General features: G+C 36.6%; 1 protein-coding gene across 1 annotated transcript; it reads left to right on the forward strand.

The window, feature by feature from the left end:
- Positions 1 to 3,576: 3,576 nt before the first annotated feature.
- LOC117314713 (TELO2-interacting protein 1 homolog) lies at positions 3,577 to 10,003 on the forward strand. Its single transcript, XM_033868802.1, has 5 exons — positions 3,577 to 3,759; positions 4,602 to 4,689; positions 6,084 to 6,170; positions 6,445 to 6,567; positions 9,029 to 10,003. The coding sequence occupies exons 1-5, from the start codon at positions 3,605 to 3,607 to the stop codon at positions 9,110 to 9,112; spliced, it is 537 nt and encodes a 178-aa protein (XP_033724693.1). The 5' UTR covers positions 3,577 to 3,604; the 3' UTR covers positions 9,113 to 10,003.
- Positions 10,004 to 10,604: the final 601 nt, after the last annotated feature.

Raw genomic sequence — 10,604 nt, forward strand, 5'->3', positions numbered from 1 at the left:
TGTAGTTGTATGTTCTATACTATGACCTTGACCTAAAATGTAACAATAGAGAGGTTAAGCAAGCTACGTGTACGTGTTAAACGGATGATTCCCACTTCTTATGTGTATGACGTCGTCATTTTCTGGCATCGAGCACCGTCTACACGTTGGCAGTAACTTGTGCACGTAAGTACAAATGGTGTACCTTTCTGTGATATGTTTATTTACCAAATGAAAAGTTATCATCACATAAATTTTAAGACATTTTTTCACCCTGTTCAATGGACTGAATACTGAATTTGATTTTAATTTTGAAAACAAGCTGATAATCTTGCATAATGGCATGTGGTTGCAATTCTGTACTATTCCGTTCAACATAGTGACATACAGACAACAATGTTGTTTTTTTTATTTTCTATTACCACAGTGTAGAACTATGTGTATTGTCATTCGAAACTCGTCACAATATCTTTGATATCTAGAAAGAAAGTTTCTATGTGTCACAAATAGGTCTATTTTACATACAGAAGCACCGTATCGCAAAATGTATCCAAAGCATATGGGGCCCGTAAATCACTCAAGAGATTGTAAGAAGTAAATTATTGCATATGCAAACATTCGAATGCTTTGACAGTCTTGATAGGCCTTGCATAGGTAATGGGTTAATGAACTGCATGGATGAGTTTATTCTGCCGTCACGAAACTCGAAGTCATTATTAGTTTATTAACTTGACGTTCGTTAAACATATTTATCCCATAACTACGCTTGTTTCACAACTGATATGGCACGTGATAAAATTCGTAGCAGTGTAACCAAAGGTCTGTAACCACTTTCTAAGCCTCTGATTGGTCATTTGTGACCCCCAAAAAATCTGATTGGCTAACATCTGGCCTTTGACCACGGACCATTTTTACTATTCTCACTTATTCTTGTTTGTCGTCTTTCTTCAAAAGATCAACATGGACACGTTTAGTGGATTTGCATAACTGGGTGAGAGAGGTGTCCTCATGGAAATGTCGATTAATCTTGGGGTTGAGTCATACGAAATATAATTTGATGATGGTAAAATAGACGACGCACGGAAGCGAGATAGGCCTATTGCATCGATTATTGCGAACCAAAACTGACATCCCACCTCCCCCTTGCTTCTCGACATGCAGTGGACGCCGATAGCCATGAATGAATTATCAAAACAATGAACAAATTTAATACAAAATGGTTAAATCGCTGTCCCTAATCATATTCATTTGAATGAAATGGTCGCAGCATATAACGTCGGTCCACTGTAAGCCTAGAGCTTCCCTTTTCCCGGTACAGTAGTAGCTAATATAACCGTTATATGTAGTTCGGTGTCATTCGGTACGGATATAAAAAAAATTAAGTACCTCATTAATGATAGTTCGAGCTTCGACCTGCCAAATATACTATGCAAGTCGGACTGCTTGAGTATGCTAAACGACGAAGTGAAATGCACAGTCCCTCTACACCACTGCGTTTTTACAGAGGATTATTTCTGGTAATCGTAAAGCACGTCGTAGCAAATACAGGTCCTCCCTTTCCAACCGAAACAAACGTTTACATTTTTCTGTACACAACTGTTCCAATTCTAGGCGCGGAACAAGTTCTTCCTGTTTTACCATAAGAAATATTTCTTCGTCATCCATTTATAAGCCGAGCAGACAAGATTCATCCGCCATTTCCAGAGTGTAATTGCCAAGTATGTTAATAGAACGACAAATTCCATAGGTTATTACATCAGTTATTAGCCAATCAAAGCTCAGCAAACAACATCTTTTTACACGTACACGCACATGTAGATATGCTTAATCGCCAAGAAAAATTACGTGTACGTGCCAAATATCACTAATAATGATCAGGTCACCACCAAAGTCTGTGAGACAAGTGACCACAATTAAGTATCGTAACCCGTGCAGATGCTGGGTCTCACTGCATGTCGTAAGGGGCTACTAACTGTAAGGGCCCCTACAGGGTCGGGGGTGGCTTATCTTCGACGTCTTCTGTTCTGGGAACATGGGAGAACCCTGGAATAAGGCCCACTGTATCGCATTATTGATCGTAGAAGCCGACTAAGAGTGGACCCCCTGAAGAATCGGAGATTTTCTTCCGTGTCTTCTATTTAAGATGACATTAAAAAGACCAGAATAGATCATCTGCCCCCATTGCGACACTTGGGATCTTAAATATTTCTTTCTTTCCTCACTTCTCCGTCTTTCTCCGCTTAGTTTTCTCACTTTTGGTGTCTCCTTGACACCCGTCCTCATAAGATCCTGGCAGATGGTGTCTCCTTGACACCCGTCCTCATAAGACCCTGACGGTTGAGAGGACGTTAAACCCCTAGAAACCTATTTACAAATTGTATCGGTGATGGTAACTTTAAAGCAGTCATTTGTGATTACGAACTTTGTACGGGGACATATCATATACAAAATCTCGTATTAGCTTCAGAAACTTAGTCCCTTGGCTAAAAAAACAAAGGCTTGATAACGTTTCTCAAACTTTCGTAAAGCTAAATACTGAAGGCTGTGATAGTAAAACTAATACTGAAAGTGGCGATGCAATTGCAAATGTGTGCTCAAAATTAGTCACATCGTCAGATTGTGACGAGCATGACGATTTTCTGAGCAAGGTGACATTTTCTGAGAGATGATATTACAAAAGCAAATGTGAGATTTTTTTTATTGACTGTCGGATGTTCTAAATGCTACTGTCCATCAATAAGAAACTGAGACATAAAATAACGCAAGGTTAAACTCATAAGACGTAGTTTTCCTCTTTAGCAACAAAGGGATTTTAAGACGACCACTGCATCAATATAGTGTAAATCAGAGGTATTTATACTGATTAATTATATTGTTTATTTATACTTTGGATATAATGCGACAAAACAATAGAATCCAATGAATATGAAGAGACAATACAATGGAATCTTTGGGATGTAATAAGATAATACAATGGAATCTTTGGGATATGACGACATAGTACGAAGGAATCTTTGGGATATATTGATATAATTGATAATTAATAATATAATGAGAAATTTCTCCTCGGGATACCAACCCCCGTAGCCCCGATATTCCGTCCGGATTACCGATCTTTCGCCTACCTGAATCGTTTGTTATTTGTATATATAATATCCCGTTTATTAAACAAAAATTGTCGTGACTGGGTTTTATTTGGTAATACTTCAGGTAAGATGTCTGTGTGGAACTCCGGGACAAGAGGTCTGGTTTTAAAATTACGTGGCCCGAGGTAAAGACCTGTCTACGTCAGGTACATGTATATGGACTATCACTTGGAAAATCTATATATGGACTATCACTTGGAAAATCTATATATGGACTATCACTTAGAAAATCTATATATGGACTATCACATAGAAAATCTATATATGGACTATCACTTGGAAAATCTATATATGGACTATCACTTGGAAAATCTATATATGGACTATCACTTGGAAAATCTATGTATGGACTATCTCTTGGAAAATCGTGACAAGCCCCTGTGGGGTATACATGTGTTTGGCACTACTCATTTTGAAATCATTCAATCAATAAAAAAGACAACAATAGGAATTGAGGAGATAAGAAGCATTGTGATACCATGCTCATTGTGCGGTCCGATATTCTTTATCCCTACCAGGCTCTAGAGGTTCTGTCAGTAATGGTGTGTATGAGTGGAGACTTTCTAAAACAACGCGTGGTGAAGGATGTACTGCCAGTCATTAGAACATTCCTGGATAAACAGTCTCAGATCAGGTACAGTACAACTGATGTATCCCGGAATTTATACATTTACTCTATACAAAGGATGTACATACATATATACAGTGATGTTCCTTCAAAAATATTTGGCCACATGATAACTTTTCAATGTTTTTCAATGGAATTTATTAAGATTTCAAAAGCATGTAGAGAGTTATTTACCCTTTTCTCCGATGATATTTGTATAATTTTCTGTAGACAATTTCAAAAGATATTGCACTTCACAGTTTTGAACAAACAAGATTACACTTATGTTATAGTGCATATACATTGTATTCATCTATTTCAGGAAAATAAAGCGCAAGAAAAATATGTAAAAAATCATTGGATGGAATAGCTAACAATTGTCTGGAATTTCATGAAAATCCATCGAAAAAGGAAGTCATTAAAGTTCAATAAATGAAATATATAGAAAAAGAATTAGGTGACAATAATTTTGGTTGGTCACTGTAGTTATTTTTACTGTAGACAAAGGAGGCAAATGATTTACTCTAGGTATTTTTGAAATATGTTAAATTATCATTGTTATCTTTCTGTGTTATACACACCATAAACAAAACCTATTTGATAGATTTAACCTTCTATTCCAATCAAATCCCTGGAAACTATTTTTGGGAAACAATGTTCATACACCTGCATCACATTATTCTGAAAATTTGGAAACAAAGGCACCAAAAAAACTTAATGGTTACATTACCTTTGAACTGTTTACATGCTATCTGGACTTGATTGATCATGTAGACATGAAAATTGTGGCCCCCAAAAACAACTTTACCTATTCCTTGGAATTGACATAGAATAAATATAAGATCTGTTCAATGTTGAATTGTTCACAGCTTGCAGGCGGGTCAGGCATACCTGTATACTGTCAGCTGTAGACTACAACAACAGGCCCTTCAGGTGCTCGGCAGTCTCACCGTTCAGGTACACCTCTCGATGTGTAGACACTCTGGTCACATTGCTCTCAGCTAAATATGACGTTTGTTTGCAAAGCTCTGGCATCTATATCGACCATAGGCACCAAAAAAAGATAGTTTAATGCTTATATTTACATTCTCGACATATTCGTTTTGTTATTTTTGAAAATTGAAATTGAGTTAGCATAAAAATGCGAATATTCAGCGATTTCCTCAATGGGGTTCGACAAATAGAACAGCCTATTTTTTCAAAATTCATTTGTCATGTGTAGATTGGCAAACAAAAAAGTGCATTGAAATAATACGAAAAAAAACAAAGTTTGTTCAATTCTTTTTATTATTTGTGTAACTATATTGTATAAAATGTCTTTTTGATACTTTTTAATTAACATAAAATACGATTTACGTTGGTTACAAGTAGTTCCGGTGGGTGAATATATTCATGCGCGGCATGGATTGTTGTCACGTTTATGACAACTAACAGATTGTTTGTTGTCACAATTATGGTCACATAGACTGCAAATCTTTTTACTAAGTTTATATCGTGGCTTTGCCACCAAAATTTAAATATTGGATTGTATTGATTCACAATTTATATTATAAACGATTCTATTAATTTAAAAATTTTGTAAAGTTATTTTTGTCACAGTGTAAATAGTCTCTAAAATTGGAAGGCATGACTTAATGATTACAATTATGCTACCTGGATCTATTCTAGGGTACAGTGCTGTACATGGAGTATTAGCAATATTGACTTTAGTTGAAAATCTTTTGAGATAATTGTTAATTTAGTTAGTGATACAAATTCTTCTGTGGTGATAGACACCCAATGGATATACTTTGTAAATAATACTTAATCTGTTAGTTAATAATGGTTAATCTGTTAGTTAATAATGGATAATCTGTTAGTTAATAATGGTTAATCTGTTAGTTAATAATGGTTATTCTATTAGTTAATAATGGTTAATCTGTTAGTTAGTAATGGTTAATCTGTTAGTTAATAATGATTAATATGTTAGTTAATAATGGTTAATCTGTTAGTTAATAATGGTTAATCTGTTAGTTAATAATGATTAATCTGTTAGTTAATAATGGTTAATCTGTTAGTTAATAATGATTAATCTGTTAGTTAATAATGGTTAATCTGTTAGTTAATAATGGTTAATCTGTTAGTTAATAATGGTTAATCTGTTAGTTAAAAATGGTTAATCTGTTAGTTAATAATAGTTAATCTGTTAGTTAATAATGGCTAATCTGTTAGTTAATAATAGTTTATCTATTAGTCAATAATGGCTAATCTGTTAGTCAATAATAGTTAATCTGTTAGTTAATAATGATTAATCTGTTAGTTAATGATGATTAATCTGTTAGTTAATAAAGTTTAATCTGTTTTATCTAAAGCTTGGTCTGTCTGGGAACTGCCTAGATAGTATCCTTGGAGTGTGTGCTTCCTACCTCAGTACACGGCAACCTAAACCACTACAACAGGTAAGGATTCAAACAGAGGAAAATCAAATCGTAATTATAAATACATACCAATAATTGCTCCACCTTCGTGGCCTACTTGTTCAAAAGGCAATTAGCTTAATAACTTGATTCTTATTATAGGGTTTTTTTAAAGTTAAAATGTAGAGTATCTCTCAATAACAGAGAGACATCACATAACACAATTACATCTTTTTAAAGAGGACTATTGATGTGTTGATTGATGAAGCTTGATGTCTTAAAAATAATTATAGAATGTGATTTGTTCCTTTGCTAGGTTTCCATGGAGATCTGTACACAGCTGGCAGCCATTGCAAGTGATGAACTTTGGCTTCGATTGAATGACTTATACAGGGAGGAGGATTATACACCACCACACCCGATCTTCTCACCTGTAAAGGTATATACATTTTCAGTACTAAAAATATGGAATATTTTTGCCATTGAAAAAAAAAAATGATAATAAAAATTTATGTACAATGGTAATACCAGAATTTAAGCAGTAAGGATACACTTTCTGTTTTTGTGCTTTCCGTTTTTATTAGCTCACCTGGCCCGAAGAGCTTATGCCATGGTGCAGCGTCCGTCGTCCGGCGTCCGGCGTCCGTCGTCCGTCAACTTTTTCTTTAAATTGCTACTAGTCCTAAAGTATTGAATGGATTTTCACAAAATTTGGTCAGGAACATCCTTGGGAGAAAGGGAACAGAGTTTGTATAAATTTTTACTCTGAACCCCCAGGGGCCTGAGGGGCGGGGCCAAATAGGGGAAATAGGGTTACTCCTTTAAATCGCTACTAGTCATAAAGTTATGAATGAATTTGAACCAAATTTGGTCAGGAACATCCTTGGCAGAAGGGGAACAGAATTTGTATAAATTTTTACTCTGAACCCCCAGGGGCCTGAGGGGCGGGGCCAAATAGGGGAAATAGGGTTACTCCTTTAAATCGCTACTAGTCATAAAGTTATGAATGAATTTGAACCAAATTTGGTCAGGAACATCCTTGGCAGAAGGGGAACAGAATTTGTATAAATTTTTACTCTGAACCCCCAGGGGCCTGAGGGGCGGGGCCAAATAGGGGAAATAGGGTTACTACTTTAAATCGCTACTAGTCATAAAGTTATGAATGAATTTGAACCAAATTTGGTCAGTAACATCCTTGGCAGAAAGGGAACAGAGTTTGTATAAATTTTTACTCTGAACCCCCAGGGGCCTGAGGGGCGGGGCCAAATAGGGGAAATAGGGTTACTCCTTTAAATCGCTACTAGTCATAAAGTTATGAATGAATTTGAACCAAATTTGGTCAGGAACATCCTTAGCAGAAAGGGAACAGAGTTTGTATAAATTTTTACTCTGAACCCCCAGGGGCCTGAGGGGCGGGGCCAAATAGGGGAAATAGGGTTACTCCTTTAAATCGCTACTAGTCATAAAGTTATGAATGAATTTGAACCAAATTTGGTCAGTAACATCCTTGGCAGAAAGGGAACAGAGTTTGTATAAATTTTTACTCTGAACCCCCAGGGGCCTGAGGGGCGGGGCCAAATAGGGGAAATAGAGTTACTCTTTTAAATCGCTACTAGTCATGAAGTTATGAATGAATTTGAACCAAATTTGGTCAGGAACATCCTTGGCAGAAGGGGAACAGAGTTTGTATAAATTTTTACTCTGAACCCCCAGGGCCTGAGGGGCGGGGCCAAATAGGGGAAATAGGGTTACTCCTTTTAAATCGCTACTTGTCATAAAGTTATGAATGAATTTGAACCAAATTTGGTCAGGAACATCCTTGGCAGAAGGTGAACAGAGTTTGTATAAATTTTTACTCTGAACCCCCAGGGCCTGAGGGGCGGGGCCAAATAGGGGAAATAGGGTTACTCCTTTAAATCGTTACTAGTCATAAAGTTACGAATGAATTTGAACCAAATTTGGTCAGGAACATCCTTGGGGGAAGAGGAACAAAGTTTGTGTAAATCTTTATTCTCAACCCCCAGGGGCCTGAGGGGCGGGGCCAAATAGGGGAAGTAGGGTTACTCCTTTAAATCGCGACTAGTCCTAAAGTATTGAATAGGTTTTCACCAAATTTGGTCAGGAACATCCTTGAGGTGAGGAGGAACAGAGTTTATATGAATTTTTACTCTAACCAAATATGGTCAAGAATATTCATTGGAGAAGGGGAACCGAGTTGGTATGATTTTTTACTCTGAATCCCCAGGGGACTGGGGAGTGGGGTCTGATAGGAAAAATAGGGGTTAATCCTTTAAATCGCTATTAATTATTAAGTAATGAATGGATTTGAACCAAATTTGGTCTGGAATATCCTTAGGGGAAGGGGGAAAGAGAGTTTATATAAATATTGACTCTGACCCCCAAGGGGCCTGAAGGGAGGGGCCAAATAGGGGAAATAGAGATTTGAGTTTTAAATGGATTTGAACCCAATTTGGTCAGAAACATCCGTGGTGATGGGGGAACAGATTTTGCATAAATGGTTACTGTGACCCTCAATCCCATAACTATGTATATCATCGATGGGCATTAAGAGATAAACACAATTCTTATGTAAAAATAGGCCAAAGGGGTTTTCCCCACCCTAAGGGACTTAGTTTCTTTAAACACCATTATGGTGTAAAAATAATCCATATGGTCTTTCAGAGAGTACATTTTTATATATGTATTGACAAATTGAACATGTACATTATTTTGACATTTGGTCAAATCCAACCAGGTGAGCGATACAGGCCCCATGGGCCTCTTGTTATAGACTATATCTATGTCATGTAAATTTAGATTGGCTTTTAAGTCCTATGTGTGATGATGAATGATGTTATTTTGAAAAATGCCTGATGTTACTGTTTTTCATTGTTTTGCAGTTCCATAGCAAAGTCGGATGTCAGAATGAATTCACTGATAACATCCTGAGACTGAGAAAGTCTGGGAACTTTGAGGGGACTTGAATGTGTTGATTTGTGATTGTTTGATTATCACATGAGTTCCGACTTATCAAATGCCTTGTTCCTTGGAGTAGATTTCAATTGATTGAAAACCAGATATGTACGTCCTACAGATCTTCTATCAGGCCATAATACTCAGTTGATACAACATCAGACTAAGGCACCATGGGTTAAAATACTATGTATATGGTTAAATCACTTAATTGAGTCAGTTTCCATTTCTCGGGAAGCTGTGATGATTGATCATCCTATGCTGTGGTGTTTGTGATCTTTGGCAAGACACTTCATCCCAAATCTTCTGGTTAGCCTGCAGTGATGTAGCCACCAGCTACTACCAACAGATCCCAGAACCTGAAAGACACCCAGGCTGATGTGTATGTGACCTCGGACAAGACACTTTATCCCAACTCCTCTGGATAGCGTGCGGTAAATGCCCCCATGTGTGTTGTTCAGTGATGTAGCCACCAGCTACTACAAGCAGACATCATGGCCTCAAAAAGACCCTCACTGTTGATGGGTGAGAACCCTAACAACTAATGAAGACCTTCATAATGTATTTCGCCAATACAGTTGTGATTGCATGAACTACAGAATCTGAGTGATCTCTAAAAGTTTATGACTTTCATCGATTAAGTACTATACAGAAGTTAAATTAACTGCAGAATATGTATGGGTTTTACATGTTCAGATGTCTATGACCAACCTGTTGTTTGTATGAAACGCAGAACGTGTTATGAGGTATACTGAATGATCAATTGTATATTAGATTTATCAACAGGATTGGTTACCGAGGACACGTTCAACCACAGTAAACAAGAATGTGTTGATGTTGAGTAAGGTGTTTATCTGTTCATATCCAATGAATATCAAGTAAACATGAATACAAAGCTGGTATCAGATGAGTTCGTTTATTTATATACTCTCTAATGTTTATACATATTTTAAAAAATCACTCATGCAGATCGTTCAGACTCTAGAATACTTAAAGTTAAAAAGAAATAAATGAATTAATTTTGATTTTTTTGAGTACATTATTTAGGTTCTCAAAGTAGGTATCGTGGAGAAATCATTCTTAAAATCTCAAATCCAAGTGCATGGTTCATGCTTAGATATGCACATTCAATAAATTTAGCTTGGTTGATGGGTAGATTGTGTTAAATGCCATATATATAATTTTTAAATATAGCTCTGGTCTAATAAGAGTAGCTCCCATATATGTGTAGTGTGTGGTGGAGGCCCTGTTCTGCCCGGAGGGACATACATGTAGGACATATTTGGTTTGTGTTTGGAAACAGATAAAAACAAAAGTTCCCTCACCATACCAAGGCACAGAGTTATACGTATAAGAAGTTCCCTCACTTGATATGCGCTATTGTAAATGCATTGTACTTTGCTGAAGATGTTTCCTTTTCTTTTCTTTTTTCTTCCATCAAAACGTTTGTGAACTTAAGGTCATGGGTTGGGGAATACACAGACACGCAGGATTCGACAGTCT

This window comes from Pecten maximus, chromosome 16 (assembly GCF_902652985.1).
Source record: "Pecten maximus chromosome 16, xPecMax1.1, whole genome shotgun sequence".
Classification (NCBI taxonomy): domain Eukaryota; kingdom Metazoa; phylum Mollusca; class Bivalvia; order Pectinida; family Pectinidae; genus Pecten; species Pecten maximus.